This window comes from Peromyscus eremicus, chromosome 3 (genome assembly GCF_949786415.1).
Source record: "Peromyscus eremicus chromosome 3, PerEre_H2_v1, whole genome shotgun sequence".
NCBI classification, from domain to species: domain Eukaryota; kingdom Metazoa; phylum Chordata; class Mammalia; order Rodentia; family Cricetidae; genus Peromyscus; species Peromyscus eremicus.
The window spans coordinates 46,417,877-46,437,756 of record NC_081418.1 but is presented as its reverse complement, the minus strand read 5'-3'; the positions used below and the strand labels follow the sequence as shown (position 1 = coordinate 46,437,756).

General features: G+C 36.9%; 1 protein-coding gene across 11 annotated transcripts in view; it reads right to left on the bottom strand.

Moving 5' to 3' along the window:
* Positions 1-19,880, bottom strand: part of Agbl3 (AGBL carboxypeptidase 3) — a 95,020-nt gene that overhangs the window by 30,062 nt on the left and 45,078 nt on the right. For 4 of the 11 annotated variants that reach the window (XR_009378199.1, XM_059257551.1, XM_059257552.1 and 1 more), the window contains exons 12-17: positions 12,848-12,914; positions 11,362-11,442; positions 9,107-9,164; positions 6,329-6,400; positions 2,268-2,313; positions 870-1,063 (exon numbers count right to left, since the gene is read on the bottom strand). Coding sequence is in view for 9 of the 11 variants with exons in the window: in XM_059257551.1 (XP_059113534.1) it covers positions 870-1,063; positions 2,268-2,313; positions 6,329-6,400; positions 9,107-9,164; positions 11,362-11,442; positions 12,848-12,914 (518 nt within the window). In the remaining 2 variants the exon portion in view is untranslated. Of the gene's footprint in view, positions 1-869; positions 1,064-2,267; positions 2,314-6,328; positions 6,401-8,627; positions 8,738-9,106; positions 9,165-11,361; positions 11,443-11,475; positions 11,969-12,844; positions 12,915-16,019; positions 16,130-19,880 lie in introns of those variants that run through there. The other 7 variants (XM_059257554.1, XM_059257556.1, XM_059257553.1 and 4 more) reach the window with 7 other exon arrangements.

Genomic DNA, 19,880 nt, shown 5'->3' with positions numbered 1-19,880 from the left:
CATAGTTTAAAAATAATATTAGCCTGTGTAAGTTTATTTGGGTCTGAGCAGCTGTGGGACCAGTGAGTGAGAGAGATTTGTCCTGACTATGGGCCAGCCAGGACACAAAAAAACTTTCAACTACACCTATATCTGATTTTTCATTTAGCATGATTTTTAGATTCATTCAAGTAGAATGAAGGAAGTTGACTTTAGCTTTACTTTCTACAACTTAAACAAACATCTGTCACTATGATGAATCAGAATTGAGCCAATGTTCTTTGGCCTTCTGTAAGGGGTAGTTTAGTACAGACATATCTCAAGACAATAACTATGGCCTACCGTGGTTTTCAACTGGTTTTGGGCCACTTTAAGAGAAACAAAGTTAAAGAATGTTCACTATCAGAATATGGTCATAGCATTAAGACAAAGTTCCTTGGTTGTAGGGTAGTGGTAATTGAGCTATCTTAATGAATGCAATTAAATTTTTTCAAGACTATATTAAACCAAGGAATTTTTAAATGTGCTCATTCAGAGATGAAATAAGCTACTTTTCAGAGACAGGAGGGCAATGGTTATTAATTCCCTGTTTACTAATGTAGTTTCTATAATCCCGATTGGATGAGATTTATTATGATGACATAATATAAAGGATTTTTTAAAAAAAGATTTATTTATTATGTATACAGTGTTCTGCCTGCATGTATCCCTGCAGGCCAGAAGAGGGCATCAGACCTCATAAGGATGGTTGTGAGCCACCATGTGGTTGCTGGGAATTGAACTCAGGACCGCTAGGAAGAACAGCCAGTACTCTTAACCACTGAGCCATCTCTCCAGCCCATAAAGGATCTTTGTACTTATTAAAATATTAAACAATAATTTAAAAAAACCTGTTGGTATCCTTGTCTTCCCAATCCAATTTGAAGTTTGTTTGTTCATAGGACACTTCAAGGATGCCACTTTGAAACAACTTTCATACATGTTGATTTCTTTGGACTGAACTGCTTCTTGGATTGGACTCTTAGAAGTTTCTAAAGTATATGTCCGTTGGTGTTTGTTAAGACTCTGATTCATACGTCTGGAGCTGAAAGAAATTGAGTACTGTAATCTCAATGTCAACTACTGATACAAGAGTAATGCAGTTTTTCTATTTGCCTTTTATACCTTAGTATGTAATCTTTGAGCTCTCACCAGCCTGTGATATAGGCAGAAGAGCTAGTAACAGTCCTATTTTAAAAAGGAGGATAATAAAGATTAATCAATTTTCTTATGCTCATACAGGTAATAAGAGGCAGCATCAAATCTAACAGTCCTATTTTCGAATTCCAATGCTTTTCCTATTATCTTTTTAAAGATTTATTTTTATTTATGTGTATGTGTTTGTGTCTGCATGAATTTATGTGTACCACATTTTAACTGCACAGGTCCTCTGGAAGAACAGTAAATGCTTTTAACTACTGATATCTGTCTTCAGCCCTGTCTTTTCTTATCTTGGTATTTATCATTTAATTTCTTTCCATAGGATATCTTATCTTAAAATGCTTAATTCTAGGTCCAAGTATAGTTATGTTCAAAAATGCCTGTCATATTATCATTTATGTAACCAATTCTCTAGGCTTTTGAAGTAAGAGAATATACAAACAGAACCCTTTTTATTGTCATTAAACAGAAATCAGGTCCTTGAGAAAGAAGCCACGGAAGGAAGAAAAGTTACACCATCACCTCTTGTAGTGAAATTACATAGTTGTGCAAATTCAGTGAATTCTCAGATGCTTATCTGTGATTTACCTAAGTCACTGTCCAGACAGTGGTTGATATCATTCCTATGGACAGGAAAACTGGCCAAAGGTAGTAGAGAAACAGTAGTTACCAGTTCAGGCAAAGATTCAAAGCTGGCCAACATAATCTTTGACTTCCCTTTCTGTGCCTTTTCCAGGCTTTAGATGCTAGTTTTACCTCTGTGTGACCAATGGTCCATAAACTATTTTTAAAATGAGAAATCAAATAATTCAATGATAAACACATAGAAATAAATATTTAGCTAAGACTTTAAAGTATCCATTAAGGACAGTTTGGGGATAACGAAATTGTCTCAGAACCCTTCAAAACTGTCTCTGTAGGTGCTCTTACATCTTAGAGTGATCTAGACAGGTAGGATCTAAAGATAAACTTGATCAACAACTTTTTTCAAAGAGTAATCTTATTTATTGCTTTAATTCAAAATCAAAACATTCTAAGACAGAAGAAAGAGAAATATGGTTAGGAGAAATCAAGAGTAGTTCACCTACCTTGAATGCGTTTTTCGGGGATAAAAGATATGTTCAGGAATTTTCACTAAAAAGGAGAATATACCATAAAATATCTGGTTACATTTTTTTGTTGTTTTTTTTTTTGTTTTTCGAGACAGGGTTTCTCCATGTAGTTTTGGTGCCTGTCCTGGATCTTACTCTGTAGACCAGGCTGGCCTTGAACTCACAGAGATCCGCCTGGCTCTGCCTCCTGAGTGCTGGGATTAAAGGTATACGCCACCGCCGCCCGGCTGGTTACATTTTAAGATCAACAAAAGTTAATTTTTTTATTTTCTTGGCAATTACTTTATGTACACTTAATAGCTAGATAATTTAGTTCATCTTTAGTTAAATGACGTCTTGTTCATACACATGAAATATATGAGTACACATTCCTCTTGTGAGCCTTTTAATAAGACTGCTCCAAGAGAAGAATAAACAGGAAAAATATCTATATATTAACTACCAATTGGAAAGTAATCTATGGGCTGGGAATTCAACTCAGTGGCAGAGGACTTGCCTAGCATGTGAGAGGCTCTGAGTACTCTAGAAAAAAAAGAAAGTAAAAAAAGAAGAAGAAAGGAGGAGAAGGAGGAGGAGGAGGAAGAAACAACCACCATCACCAAAAATCAAAACAAAACACCCCCACAAACCTGTGAAGGACATTTACATATATACTAATATGATCAGCATTTTAGAGAGTTGATCTAGGATGCAGATGTATTAGACCAAAGTAAAGTATAATGTATAATAACTACTATGTACATATTTTAATATAAAAATTGGGGCCTAAATTATATATTATTATATATTATTTTCTTTGACATTATTTATATCTTACTATTTAAGCAAAATAACAATAGAACTAGTTAACAGTGGCAATCATAATTAATAGCAGAACAAGTTAACTAGTGGATAGTGATAAAATATACTTTTATATTTCTTCCCTCTGATATAGACTAACTCTTTTTAAAGGTATGGTCTTATATAGTTCAGGCTAGCCTCAAATTCTCCATATAAGAGATCAGCATACTTCTCATGTAATAAGCAAGTGAGTTCACCACCTACTATTTTGACTGAACATTGTTGTTTTGGAGGAAGGTGAAAATATTTTCAATTGATTCAGTTTTTGTTTGTCCAATCCCAGATACATAAGACTTAAGTCTACTTTACCTCTTTTCCTTTAGGATGACTTAACAGGCAAATGAAGGCATGCCAAATGTGTGAATGAAGGATTTATTCAATTCAAAGTGAGGATGGCCACCTGGGACATAGTCTAGCAGCCCAGAGTAAGTGCTCTAAGGTTTACAAAATTATGGCTACATTTATAGTTTTTTAAATTTTATTTTATAATTTAATTTAATTTTACATATCAGCCACAGATTCCCTTGTTCTCTCCCCTCCCGGTCCCCCCCTTCCCCCCAGCCCACCCCCCATTCCCATCTCCTCTTGGGCAAAGACTCCCCTGGGGATTGAGTTCAACCTGGTAGATCCAGTCCAGGCAGGTCCAGTCCCCTCCTCCCAGGCTGAGCCAACTGTCCCTGTATAAGCCCCAGGTTCCAAACAGCCAGCTCATGCACTGAGGACAGGTCCCGGTCCCACTGCCTGGATGTCTCCTAAACAGATCAAGCTAATCAACTGTCTCACTTATCCAGAGGGCCTGAAGCAGTTGGGGGCTCCTCAGCTATTGGTTCATAGTTCATGTGTTTCCATTCATTTGGCTATTTGTCCCTGTGCTTTTTCCAATCTTGGTCTCAACAATTCTCGCTCATACAAAGCCTTCTCTTTCTTGCCAGTTGGACTCCTGGAGCTCCACCTGGGGCTTGACCATGGATCTCTGCATCCAGATCCCTCAGTCATTGGATGAGGTTTCTAGCACCACAATTAGGGTGTTTGGCTATCCTATCACCAGAGTAGGTCAGTTCGGGCTTTCTCTCGACCATTGCCAGTAGTCTATTGTGGAGGTATCTTTGTGGATTTCTGTGGGCCTCTCTAGCACTTTGCTTCTTCCTATTCTCATGTGGTCTTCATTTATCATGGTCTCTTATTCCTTGTTCTCCCTCTCTGTTCTTGATCCAGCTGGAATCTCTCGCTCCCCTAAGCTCTCTTTCCCTCGACCTTTGCCCTTCATTACCATCACTCATGTCCAGGTTGTTCATGTACATTTCATCCATTTCTCTGTCACTGGGCGATCCCTGTGTCTTTCTTGGGGTCCTGTTTTCTAGGTAGCCTCCTTGGAGTTGTGAGTAGCAGTCTAGTCATCTTTGTTTTACATCTAGTATCCTCCTATGAGTAAGTACATACCATGTTTGTCTTTCTGAGTCTGGGTTACCTCACTCAGGATGATTTTTTCTAGATCCATCCATTTGCAAGCTGCATGAAGAGTTTGAAATGATTTGTTCTGGCTAAGTTAAACTGTCTTGTAAAAAGTATATTGGGTATGTATCACTCTCTGGGTAGTTGGGGGTGGATTCTATTGTGCAAACTTAGTAGAACTTAATAAACAATGTTTTAGGAATCTGAAGTTTGCCAGGTCCTAAGATCATCTTCATCTAGGAGGTACTTGTGTTTGAACAGAGTTCAAAGATTTAACTGTGGATATATATGAGAGTAGATCTGTCTCCCTAGTCCATTTTAAGTGTCCAAACCAATTCTACTCTAGTTTATCTTCCTTGACAATCTCAAATTAGTTTCTACATGTTGTACCTCTATTGTTTGTGTGTGCATGTGTGTGTGCCTGTGTAAGTCAGAGGTTGATATCCTGTGTCTTCCTTGTTTATTCTATTTTTGTATATGGAGACAAGGCCTCTGACCTGAACCCAGACCTTCATGATTCATCTACTCAAGCCAGCCAGCTTACTCTGGGGATCCCACTTCTGCCTTCAGAACACTGGGATTACAGTGGCTCACCATGTCCACCTGGCTCTACTTTTAGATATCTGTCTTCCTAACTAGTTAGACATGCCCTTTAATTGTCAGTAAAACAACATAGTCATTTAGCCTTCTCTCTCAAGAGATGCACAGGGCAACTGGCCTTGGGATGGTACTCATTATCTTTTCAATATCCTTCACTGAAAACTGCTTCACAATAGTTGCTTCAGTGCTGAAGCTCTTTAGCAACAGAATGAACCGTATTGCAATTTAATAAACTACTTGGATCAAGTGTAATCAAAAGTTGTATGAGCTTGATGAATTAGGTCTAATGAATTAGGGATAAGACTAGAGTACTCTCAAAGTTTTTCTATGCCTTAGGATTTGATGAGATGTAAATGCAAATAATATTCTGTTCTCTCTTTGGTAGTATAAAACTATAAGAAACAGCCGGGCGGTGGTGGCGCACCAGCCTGGTCTCCAGAGCAAGATCCAGGAAAAGGCGCAAAGCTACACAGAGAAACCCTGTCTCAAAAAACCAAAAAAGAAAACAAAACAAAAAAAAAAACCAAAACAAAACTATAAGAAACAGATCTATGTCCATAATCAGTCATGCATAGGGAGGGGCACATTGAGCCCTACCCCTCTCTGTTCAACTATTGGTTATTGATAGCTTCTGGGAGAAGGGGAGTCATTTTCTTCAGTTGTATACCCACTGTCAATCCAAACAAGCTCCAATAGATAGCTGTAAATCTAAGGCTACCAAGTCAGTTCCAGTTAAACTTAGTCACGAAACACAACAAAAGACATAAATGTAGGAAAGGGATTTGTAGAGAGGAGGGAGAATTAATGGGGCTGGAAGGGAGATAAAAGAGGGTAGGTGCTATGAGTAACTGTATTTATATGTATGTAAATATATTTCATTGTCAAATGAAAGTTAATACAAAATTAAAAACAAATTCATGTATAACCAATTTCTGTTGGCTTTTTCTATGCATTTCTAGAGCCAGAAAGAAGCAAAAAAATAAGCTCCTTAATTTCTAGTAAGGTGAACTGCTGGTTGGCAATCTGATTTTAAGATAATATTTTATTCTTTAAAGTATGTAGACCTTGATCAGTAAAAATTATTATTATTATTGCACATGTTCAGATTGTAGGTGATCACACATTTCTGAGCCCTCTCTACTCACCCAAGCCTTGATTAGGCAATGGTCTTCTGAAACACTGAGCCACATAAACATCTGGTACAGTTGGCTTTGGATCTAGAAAAGATGGTAAAGGATCATAGCAAATGGAAATGAATGACTGATTATAGTTCCTTCATATTTTGTATCTCCTTTCAAAATGAAAAGTTCAAATAATGTCTGAACAGTAGGGTTTTTTTGTTTGTTTGTTTGTTTCTTCTTTTCTTTTCTTTCTTTTTCTGTTTTCTTTTTGAGACAGGGTTTCTCTGTGTAACAGCCCTGGCTGTCCTGACCTCACTTTGTAGGCCAGACTGGCCTTGAACTCACAAAGATCCGCCTGCCTCTGCCTCCTAAGTGCTGGGATTAAAGGCACACGCTATCATACCCAGTGTGTGAATAGTAGTTTAACTCAATGAAATTAACATATGACACCTTCAAATATAATTTTTTTTTGCTATATTTCAAGTATTTATACCTCTGGGGATAACAATTCCTTCTCTAGGAATTTATTAGAAAGAATTGTACACACAAATGGATAGATTTTCATGCTGTTTACAACAGAGGAAATTTAGCAACAAAATGAAAGCTGAACAATGGGCCTAGCTATACAAATTAAGATTTACAGAATAGCCAGGCGGTGGTGGGGCATGCCTTTAATCCCAGCACTCGGGAGGCAGAGCCAGGCGGATCTCCATGAGTTCGAGGACAGTCTGGGCTACAGAGTGAGTTCCAGGAAAGGCGCAAACGCAAAGCTACACAGAGAAACCCTGTCTCGAAAAACCAAAAAAAAAAAAAAAAAAAAAAGATTTACAGAATAAAATATTTTATTGTCGTTTTTCCATGCAAAACTGTTTATAAAATGCTCTAATTTTGCCAGACAGTGGTAGCGCATGCCTTTAATCCCAGCACTTGGGAGGCAGAGGCAGGCAGATCTCTGTGAGTTTAAGGCCAGCCTGGTCTACAGAGCAAGTTCCAGGACAGCCAGGGCTGTTACACAGAGAAACCCTGTCTCAAAAAACTATTAAAAAATCCCAAAATAACAAAACCAAAAAACTTTAATTTTAAATGAAAAAGGAACATGGAAAATAACAAGATTATGCCATTTATTAAGATATGGCATCTTAGAAAAAGGTAAAAAGTATTCTAAAACATTATTTTTACTTTCTTTTATCTTTTAAAAAATCTTTGTGTGTGTGTGTGTGTGTGTGTGTGTGTGTGTGTGTGTGTGTGCACATGCATGTGGGCATGTGCATGCCATAACTACCTCAGGGTCTCTTGTTTGTTTCTGCATGTATCATGTGTCAAGATAGTTGGCATCCAAGCTTTCAGAGATTCTCCTGTATACTTCTCCTACCTTACCCTGTATATTGTGATTACAGATGCTTGCTCTTGTGTCTGAGGATCCAAACTCAGGAATTTATGCTTGTGCAGCCACCATGTTACTCAATGGAGCTGTCTTCCTAGCCCCTTTTGTGTTTATCTTTATTTCTGATTTCTGACATTTTAAACAAAAGTTATATATAAAGAATTACTGAATTCCTTGGTGATCACTATCAGAAAGAATGGGAAGTTTAAAGTTCTAGTGAAATGAATATTATCTAACCTCTCCTGTTCTTGGTATGGTTTTTATCTTCCATTATTTAGTTTCCTACTTCACAGACTGAATTTATGCACACATGTACATATACATTTTTTTTTGTTTTGTTTTCAAGACAGGGTTTCTCTGTGTAGCTTTGCGCCTTTCCTGGAACTCGCTTTGGAGACCAGGCTGGCCTCGAACTCACAAAGATCCACCTGCCTCTGCCTCCCAAGTGCTGGGATTAAAGGCGTGCGCCACCACCGCCCGGCTACATATACATTTTAATTAGGTTATTTCAACTCCTTTTGGGGGGATAACGGTGGTATAAATGTATAATAAATCAGCACACATATACATAAAATTAAATAATTATCTTTGGTAAATTATCACGATTGACATATATTACATAAAGTACACATCTACATACTTATATATTTATTATACACCTTATGACTTTTCTTCAAGGGGCTTTAAGGATAAGGTGACAGAAGTTAAATATCAGCAAAGCTAGATCAATTAAAGACATATATCAGACAGCATTTTGCAGCAGAAACAAATGAAGGTTGCAGATTTCATATCTTTCCTGGGGTCATACTTCTTTCTATTAAGTTATGAGATGACAGGAGCAGACAGTTTAAGAACATGAAATCCCTATATTCCCCTTGAGGACAACCTTCCATAACCTTCAGAGTGGGCCTCAACTATGTGGGCTCTCTGCTGTTCCGGTCACTACTGCTCCTGTCACTGGTCCCTGGACACGTGGTTCATACTACAGGCCTTGTACCTTGTACACAGTGCTTGCTTACTTGCTTTTTTTCTGGTTAAAAGAGGAGCTCCTGAAAGGAAGAACTGGTATCATATATTTCTTTTTTTTAAAAAACACATTTATTTATTATTATTGTGTCATGTGTGCATACATGAACTGAGTGTATAGGGGGAGTATACGCCACTGAGAGTATGTGGAGGTCAGAGGACAACTTTGTGGATTTAGTTTTCACCTTCCATTTTTACGTGGGTCTTAGGGATCACACTCAGGTTGCCAGGCATGTGTGGCAAGCACCTTTCCCTGCTGAGCCATCTCATCAGCCAGTATATACATCTCAGACTCTCTGGCACCAAGCACAGTGGTGACCTCAAAGTTATGGCATAAAATGAGTGTTGCTGAATAAATGAACTGTTTGTAAGAAGGTAAGACAGAAGTTTACCTTTGACATCAGAATTTGATTCTTCTTGTCTTTGGAGTAAACGTTCTTTACCATAAGCCTAATGGAACAGAGAGTTGGAAAGAAAAGATGATATAGTACAAACATGAAACTGTAGTATGCTTCTTATATGATTATGATTTGATATGTTTTCAACAAACATTTCTTATTTATTTTTATTTTATTTCTGTCTTGCATTAATAAATATCAGGAAAAATTCGTATTTTTGTTCATTACTAAAGAGAGTTTTTTTCTCATACAGAACTCATGTATCTTGACAGAGAAAAAACATTAAAATTAGAATTATTTAAATTAGAAGTTGAAAGTATGAAATAGATGAAAATATAAACAGTTATGTGAAAAATCTACCAACAAGTTTCAGAACTATGCCTGTATACAAAAGGTAAAGAATATTTTCTTGAGCTTTGTGAAGAACTCCAAAACAAAGAAAACTTCAAGTATATTGCTTTCTTTTTTGAGGGAAAATACAAATGTGACTCACTGGACTAAAAGATACATACTGAACTTTTGACTGTGAACCTTGAATAATCTACAAATCACTGACCGAAAACATTTTCAAGCTTTTGTTTCTTTGCCTAACATTATAAAGAATTTTCTAAAAGGGTCTGAGGAAGGAAAGATGAATGAAAAGCATTTTTGCCAGCATATAGCACACATAATTCAGCAACACTAGACTATGAAATAGAGTTAGTGCTAGCATTTATAATTCTAGAGCTCTGAATCCAGCCTGGGCAACAAAGTGAAACCTGTCAATAAAACAAATCAAATCATATAAAACAACACACAAACACAAAACTTGAAATAGTTAAAACACAAAATCCATTTCTTTATATATATAATTGACAACAGATACTGACATATCTATGGAAATGAGGAAAAAGATAAAAATCAAAATTGATTATGGGGTTGAAGAAATTGCTCAGTAGTTAGGAGTAGTTGCTGGAATGATGAGGGTTTTTCTGACTATATGTAGTTGTTCAACTCCCACTAACTTTTGGCTGATTGCTCTAATGTCTTTAGCCCTACCCACAGTCATAATTTGATGATCAGGTTAATTTTTTAAAATGTCCTTTGAATAGGCAGGTCTAGAAGTTGTGTATGAGGTCTGTTCTGAGTTTTGAAGGGCTCCTCCCACCTGTCTCCCCAGTTTTCTCCTGCAAAGCAGCGAGGATACAGTTTAGCATGTGTTTCTAATCAACCTACCAATCTCTGCCTAATTTCTTTTTACCATATTTGCACAGGTTTTAAGAATTTCCCAAGCTTTAGCTTTATCCATCTGTTGCAAATGAAATCAATTCTTTGGGAAGAGACTAGGATGTTTTCTGTTGTACAGCCCAGCTCTCCCTCAAGGCAAACATCCCAAGCCTTAGTTCTGGATTTGGGGCTGGAGAGAGTGACATTCTTCTGACTGGAACCCGGCTCTAGTAGCCTTAGGTCTCCACTATTGCCTCTCCAGGAACTGAACTCATACTTTACAAGCCAAGGCAAGAATGACCAGGGCCCAGTTATTCAGTGGTGCAGCACCCAAGATGAAATCTCTAGCCCCAAACCGGGGATGGAGTAGGCTTCTTTGTCCTTTTCTCTGCACTCCGCTCGATTACCAATGCCTTGTTCCTCCTGGGAAGAGATCTCTGGTAGCTGTGGGGAAAGGTGCCACCTACTTTCTTGGCTGCACTATTCTGCAGTAGCATTTCTGTCTTACTGAGCTAGGAGTGGAACAAGGACAGTTGGGATTCTCAGATTGCTATTTTCAATGAATGTGAGGATTTTGAGTAGATTATCTTTTCATTTTGATCTTATTTTTCACATATAACCTTAGCCTTTGAATGGCTGTTCTTCTTTCTTTGTTAAGCAGTGTTTGCCATTTGCTAGTGAAGGGGTTTGCCGAGGTCTTGGCTGTCATTTGTCCATCTCTCAGCGCCATTTATTTTCATTCTTTCATGTTCTTTTAGGTTTCCTTGTTTTTATATTTCTTTTTCAATGCCATAGATTCATTCTGTAAGCTTTCTCAAATAATTTTAAAATAAAATAAATACAAATGAAATTCAAACATGGCATCTTAAGACAGTAAGACCTGTCTCTCACCTGTCAAGGATCTTTTGGGTTTTTGTAAACAGCAAATAATATGACCAAAGTCCTATTTATTTTTTTCTGAAGAAAAATGAGAACACATGACTTGCTATTCTCTTGCATTCATATTTAAAATATTTTAAATCATTACAGTAATCAAGATTTACCTCTCTTGTGTTATTCTGGCGCTTTGCTAGGGTGGCATTTCTTTCCCTCTTTGTTTTCAGATACTTTTTCTTGTTTTTTACCTAGGTAAAATAGTATTTTAAATTAGTATTTAATAAATGTGTCAAAGACAGTTTGACACATTTGAGTGTCTAAATACAGGCATTTTGAGACTCACTTCCTAGAAAATGGAGTAATGACCCCTTTCTTCCCACTGCAACTGTGCACCCTAGATGCATTCAAAGCAAGCACAAGAATCTATGAAAAAGTAATGGGGCTTTAGAAATGTTTCCTAATCCCCAGAAGAGAAGATTATTCCATATCTGCAGGGTAAAAATTTGTGGTTCTTGCCTACCATGCCCAAAGCCTTGGTTTTGGTCCCCAGCACACAGTACACATGCATGCAAACTCAGAATTGTTTTGGTTCTATGACTGTTATATACTACCCATTCTTCAATTTTAATGGGATGTCTATTATAATTTCCCAACTTCTGTTCCATTATTATAGATGTACATAAGAGGGGCAGATAACTTGCCTTATTTTATAGGTTTTGGTCCAGGCCTGGTGTAGTCATGATGGAGGACTGATAACCATGCCTGGATGAGATGCTGGGTATTTTGGAAAGGGAACAAATACTAGTAAATTTAGCATTTGGGCAGGAAGTTAATAACTGTGACCTAGAGGTGAACTGTGTAATGCTAAACCACTGTTTCCACATGTTTTGCCCTCTATAATAGGATTATGCATCCCTAGTTTTCACTGTGGAGCTCTGTAGAGCCTCTCATGATAAGTGGAATATACCTCTCCATTCTGTTGAATGTTGAGCCTGGCTGGCTATATGACTTACTGTGGCTAGTGGATTGTTAGTGAATATGGTATATGAAAATAAAAGGCTGACTGTAAATTACTAAGGTTTTGAAATTGTTTGTCACACTTAAGTATCATCTTTCTTTAGTAAGCCCATGCAAACTGTGATCTCCATATAAACTCTTTAATTGTTTCTTTAGGCATCTATCCTCATCTATTAAGTCATGTTTCACTTATTTTGTTGTGTCACTCTCCCAACTAGAACATACGAAAACAGAGGGAAAGGTTTTTTTGACTCATTGTTTTCACAGTTCTGTTTCCGGCACCTAGGCAGTGCCTGGTACATAGTTTGAGCACACTATTAACAATAAATGTATAATTAAATAAATGAATATTGGGTTAATAACGAGGTGATGTATGTCAGGGTACCACATGTAACATTAACAAGTGGTGTGGAATTTGAGAATTAATTTCACTTCCTGGATCTTAATACTCTCATAGATGAAGTAAGGGGGTTGGAATAAAAATTCTACGATTTAAAATATTCACATAATCAGAAAAACAATTATTACTCCACAATAATAATAGATGCACAAACCTTTTTCCTGGCTGTTAGTAACAACAATAATCAGTGTACCTGCTTAACATATCCACACTGAAGCAAAACTTGTTAATCATACCTGAGAGGTCAACTTGAGAAGATAAGTCTGAGTGTCATTGGACTCTGAACTTTCAGAGCCTCGACTACTAAAAGAGGAAAGTAATAATAATTACAGTTTTCAGAATTTAAAATTTCAACATTGCTTTCACTTTATCATCTTATTTGAAAGGACAATTCTAATTAGAAAGAGAATGATATTTACAAAAGTTATTTATCATTTGGTGGTCCCATATAACTCAGAAATGGTATTTTTATTTTCTGAATGATAGAAACTATAAATGTTTGGAAATATGTTGCTGGGATGTAAGCCCCATGAAAGTACCATTTATATTTTTCTGTCTGGTTCATTGCTATGCCATTAGGGTGGGAATAACACCTGGTACACAGTGAGGCTCAATAGTCTTTGTTAATAAGTAAACAAATAAGCAATATATCTGTGAAGTTCCTTAACTCTTATGGGTATCATTAACTCTTAAAATTAATTTTTATGTCACTATATTTCTATATTGTTTACAGACAGTTAAGGGCCACCCAAAGCATAGTACCTTAAGAAACAAAAGGTCAAACACAAATCTATTTCTAATTATAATCACTTAATACAGTGGTAGGCAAAATTTATTTGCTTGAGCAACAACTCATGAAAGGAAATATTTCTGGGTTGTATTTCTTATATATATTTTGTTAATTAATAGATTTTTACTTTTTTTTTTTTTTTTTTTTTTGGTTTTTCGAGACAGGGTTTCTCTGTGTAGCTTTGCGCCTGTCCTGGAACTCACTTGGTAGCCCAGGCTGGCCTTGAACTCACAGAGATCTGCCTGGCTCTGCCTCCCGAGTGCTGGGATTAAAGGCGTGTGCCACCACCGCCCAGCTAGATTTTTACTTTTTAAAAGCAGTTTTATGTTTACAGAAATGCACAATAGATATTTCACAGTTCTCTTCTGCTATTAGCTTGTTACACTACATGGTAATTTGCTAACAACTGAGAGCAAATTTATTGTTTACTAGCTGACTCAACATATATTCTGTAAGCTTTGACATATTTGTTTGTTTTCTGTTGTTATTTTTTTGAGACAGGGTTTCTCTGTGTAGCTTTGGAGCCTTGCCTGAAACTCACTCTGTAGCCCAGGATAGCCTCGAACTCACAGAGATCCGCCTGCCTCTGCCTCCCGAGTGCTGGGATTAAAAGTGTGTGCCACCACTGCCTGGCTTCTTTTACAAATTTATAAAGACAGGTATTTTTCACCACTACAGTATCAAACATTGTCTCAGACATTCTGTTTGACTATCCATGACTCTGTTTCCAGGAAACTCTTGGTAACCACTGACCCTTTCCCCTTCTAGTTTCGTCTTGCCCATTGTGTCTCACAGCCTTTTCAGATTTCTTTCATTTAACAATACTGTTATCAACACTGAAGTAGGCATTTAGGGACAAACTCCTATACTGATTTACCACTCAAGTATCTTTTCCTTTATTTCAACTAAAGGTTTATGAACAAAGCTAGATACATGTAGAGGCATTTCTGTCCACCATCTTTGTGATGAAAGTAAGCATGTGTGCCACCTTTAATATGCAAACTGAGCAGTCTCAAAGTGTTCCTGTCTGCCATTTTTACCTTTTCAAATCTGCTATATGACCCTGGGCCATGAATGTATCAATGTGTCTGTCATATTTCTTTCATAAAGCATGACTTAAAACTGAGCATGTTCAAGAATCTATTCCTTTACTGAGCACGCTCAGGAAAGTGTCCACCCCTCCAATGCTTTCTTATATTAATATTTACAGGCTTTCTAAGTAAAATTCCCACACTGTCTTTGAGGAAGCCATTTGCTTTTTGCTTTCCTTACCTGTTACAGGTAACAAATCTTTCTCAGCTATTACTTCTTGGCCATGTTTGTTTTGGTTTTGTACTCATCAAGATGAAACCCACTGTATGTGGTTGCAATATAATATGGACTTAGGTTTCTGTTCTGTCATATTGTTTCATGGTTTGGCAACTCACTTATTTTTATCATTGAATAACAGTCCATTATATGGACATACTTTAAAAAAAATTCATTCATCTATTGGAGGACATCTGGTTGCTTCCAGTTTGGGCAATTATAAATAAAGCTGTTTAAATACTATGTGGACTTGTTTTCAATTTATTTGGTTTAAATCTAAGAAACAAAGATGAGCTGGGGTGTAATAGTTTCATGACCCCCATGATGGGTCATACAACTGTGGCTGATCTGCCTGAGGGCAAAGAATCTAAGGGGTAATTCTAATGTGGCTACATTTTCTACATGGTTAAGATGGTATACCTCCCTGTTGTAGTGAAAGTTACATGACTGATAAGATATGCGACCGAGGCTGAGACATCTGAGAGTGGAACAATCCCAGTGGCCATTTTCTTCTAAATGGTATGGAGTGACATGTGTCCTAGATTAATGGGGTCTATCACACAAGTATCAGGATACCCCCAAGTAGATGATGGACTAGAGGTTATAATAGCAGCCTTTGAAAGTAGCATGTGGTAGAGAGTAGGTGGTGGTAATTGGGGGTGGTGGGAGAAGGTACCCAAGCAGACCCAAAGTCTAAATTGCAGGAGAGTAAGCGAGTGCTGTGCTTTCCTGGACCACTTCTCTATGAAGCAAAGTGTGTAAAGGGCCAAAAGAACAAACAGGGAAATATTTTATACATCACAGTGGTTGGAACAGATATTGGGATGAATGGGTTCCAGAAAGCAGAGCACTTAAATACGTGAACACCAATTTGCAGAAACAGTGAGAACTTTAAGGGCCAATCAATCAGGAGCAAGGCAATCAGAGGGCAAGAGGAGAGGGGCTGCTCCCAGTAAGAAGACATCAGGCTTGCAACAGAAAAATGTGGAAGTGACAACAACAAAGAGCAGACAGAGAACTCCAGGAAATGGAGATGATGACAGTACCAGTGAGACACCTCAGCCTCCTAGGAGGAAGAGTGCCTGAGTGGATCCTACTGTGGAAAATGAGGAAACATTTGTGAACAGGGTTGAAGTTAAAGAGTCCTGAAAGCTGCCACCAGGGCTCATGGATACCCGGGACTTGATCCCCAGGCAAATGATCTCAGTAAATGTGGCGCTCCATGGACCTGAGACATGGGTGCATCAGGGTGCTCTGTGAGAATTTCAGCATACTGCAGTCTCTCAGATTTTCATGATTTCCTCAAGTACCTGGCGAAGAACTCTGCAACTGTGCTCAGTGCCAGTGATTACGAAGTGGTTCCTCCTGAGTATCATCGGAAAGCCGTGTGAGGGGCGTGCTCTCACTCGTGTTTGGATCTCTGTAAACAGAGTTTGGTTCTTAGTCCTTCTGTACAAATGATGTACTTTGAAGATGTTAGTGTATAACAGAATTGATGTTTGTTTTCTGCTGGATTTTAAACAGAGAAAATAAAGGGAGCTCCTTTTTTTTCTTTTCTTTTTTATTTCAAAGTTTCTACCAGTGTATTCAATGATGGACAATAGAGACATGCTATAGATCAGTGGTTCTCAACCTTCCTAATGCTGTGACCCTTTAATACAGTTCCTCATGTTTTGGTGACCCCTCAACCTTAAAATGATTTCATTGCTACTTCATAACTGTAATTTTGCTACTGTTATGAATCATAATGTAAATATCTGACATGCAAGATAGTGGATATGTGACCTCCAAAGGGGTTGTGACCCATAGGTTGAGAACCACTGCTTTAGAGTATTACTATCATTGCCTAGCTGAGAAAGCTGCTTTTGAATGCTGGTAGTGTTCCTTTGACACTATGCACTTTTATAACATGTGTTTCCTCTATGACAAAATGCTGATTCCTAGTGCCTAAGGTTCACTTCTGTGCATGTAACTGAACACTCATCCATTTGTGCTTCTTTTTGTTAAATGTGCTTAAAAAGCCCATCCTTTGCAAGTCATCCTTGTTGTTCCTTACACATTTTATCTTTGTTCAATTGTTGAAGAATGGAGGGTTCATGGTTTTTATTTTTTCTGTCTAATGCATGTTTTAATATGGTAGATGCAATGCATTGTGTAGGTACAATTTTATAGAAAAGTCACTACTGTAGGAGTTGTTTTCAGATCTGCAATAAATTTTCCTTTAAATTTTAAAAAATAAAGAAAGTAGCATGTATGGGGCAGGATTGTAAGGAGGCTGTGGCATCAATGGTTTAGCCTTTGCTGTGGATGATAAGACATGCAATTAAGACTGATTTGTCTGCCCATAAAGAACTTGTCCAACTAAGGGAAGGATTATAAGGAAAAGACACATGGGTGCTATTTTTCATGTCAGTCTATGATTTTGCAGGAAAAATGGAAAACAGGAGAGAATAAAGTGACATGATAGAAGATACATCTCAATCTACCTTTAATATAGAAGGAGAAAAATCCATTATTCGGCATGAAAATAAAGGCCTTAATAATAGCTTGTATAGGAAACATGACAATTAGGGAATATTCTGCATCTGAACTGCAATTGTCTGCCAATCAAATATGATGTACCTGTTCATCTGCCTTCTCTTTGTAGACAGCTTACTGATGTAGAGAGATACTTCATTATTTTGGTGTGCAATAGTTACAGTGGAGACTCACAAATGGTTAGGTTGCTGAGAATCAGTGACGACTGCTGTGGAGTAGTGACTCTATGTCATTCCCTTCAAGGGTCAGGGAACAACACGGAAGAGAAGATGGAAAGAATATAAGAGCCTGAGGAAAAAGTGGAGTCTGGACAGCTATTTCCTCTGAATGAAAACATTTCTCCTGGAAAGAGTTTCATCAGACTCAGGAAGCTAAGAAATCTTTCAAGGCCCATAAAACTTACAAGGCTCAAGAAACTTAGAAAGTTATAAGATTCACAAAACTCCTACTTCAGGTTACATAAGAAGTCAACCTCTGGGAAGGAGGAGACTTTCTTTGGGAGATATCAACAATCTGATCAGGGGTCACTATGGATGCAACTTTTGTGAGTTGCCAGGCATGCTGTGAAGGGCTTTTTGGTACTGCAGCGGCCTTTGAGTCACTAATACTTCTGTTACTAATTCCAATATCATAGGCTAACCAAGCTAAATTTAAGTGAAATTATTCCTTTGGTCTGTTATTGGTACCCTATCTGTGATGAATAGAATTTTATTTACATCTCCTCAGGAAGAGTCACATAACATAATCCCATCAAAAGAGAGGTCCTATTTTCTCACATTTTTACTAGCATTTAGTTTTGTCAGTGCTTTGAATTTTAAGAAATTCTAAAATGTTTGTCATGGTATTTCATTGTTTTAATTTGCAATTTCCGAATGACAAATGTTAAATTTTCATTAGGTTTTTTTCCTTTATTAGTTTTAAGGCTTATCCTTTTATTGTTTTATTTTTAAAATATGAATGAATAAGTGCACTTTATATTCTTATTCCTTATAAAAGATATTATTCTACCTATATAAAACTTTTCTGTACTTAAAACAGACTATCAGCATATACAGATTTTCCTTATTTCAGTATTATATTCCACAGTCTCAATGTCTGTTATTGTTGATAGGACACTGGAAAACTACCTATCCTCAATAGCAATTCTAAATCAGGGTAAGAGAAGTAAGATTGAGCATTTTAATGTACAAAGAAATCTTTTATTATCTAGCACCATAAAACACTGTACAAATAAAGTGTAATCATGTGTTGTCTAGAATGGCCCTTGGTTTTTGAGACAGGGTATCAGGATGTAGTCCAGTCTGGTCTGAAATTCATAATCCTCCTGCTTTGGCTCCCAAGTCCTGAAATTATAGTTGTATACTATCATGCCTAACTAAAACTGCTTTTTAAACAGCTTGGCTTTGTTTGAAAAATTGAGACATTACTTTGCGTTCCTAGCACCAATATGCTTATCAATAAGAATCTATAGAATGCAGAATTATTTGGTTGGTATCTTTCCTTTTGGAAACTGTTATACTATGTAATACACAATGAAGAAACTTCACTCATGAAATTCAGTAATATTCTATGTAGTAATATGCATATTTGTCTTTTTAAAAGATGAACATGAAAACTACCACATGCTTTTAATAGAAAATTGCAAAGAGTTCAGAAGAAAACTTCCAAATATTTGAGGAACTTAGTATACAAAAGGCATAGCTGTAGTTTGTGCTTAAGAAAGCAAGAACATACTAGTAGTAATAGGTAAAACTATATGAAGAAAAAGAACTCTAACAATAAGAACTAACAGTGAGAAACGTCAACAGAGCATGTAGCACTTGTGAACGACAGAATTTGACAAAAATTGCATAACCATTAACACATGGTTCTTAAGCCATGAAAAAGACTCCATTAGATTATCCAAAACCTAATGGTTACTGTGTAATTTAACAATAGATCTTAAGAAGATAAAAGATTTACATTAGGAAATAGACAGAAAACATGTACTATTATTCATTGACTCACTTTTAGAAGAATCTATATTAGACAGAAAATGGTATTCTCATAAAGCAATTATAATTCTCATCATAGACTTCCCTCCTGTCCATGTCATAAAATTAAAATTAGATTACCAAGACAAGGCTGTATTAATTATTATTAAATTAATTTTTGATATTTTTATTTGTCACACCAAGTAAGTATTGGGGAGTATTTAATGTTCTGACTATATGTGGCATTCTTCTAATTCTAGGAATTTCTATACACAAATGAGGCATTCAAGGTCTATAATGAGTCAGCCTACTTAATTATATTATGTTTTAATATCTCTGTCCTAACACAAGTAAACATCCTCTTGTCCTTCTCTCTTGAGAAGAGAATGAGCAAGGGCCAAGACAAAGACAAAGACAAATTCTTCAAAGTTGTGGTCCCAACAGTCTAATTAGGCTCTCTCTTCTATAGTTCTACCATCTCCCAACAGTCCCAAATTGAATCCATCTTTAGATTGAACTGGTGTTACAGCCCTTATGACCTAATCCTCTCTGGAAATGTCCTCTCAATTGCACCAAGGGCTGTGCTTTACTAATCTTTTAGATGTCTCTAAAGCCAATCAATTTAACAATCAGCATTAATCTCACAATTGTCAACAATAT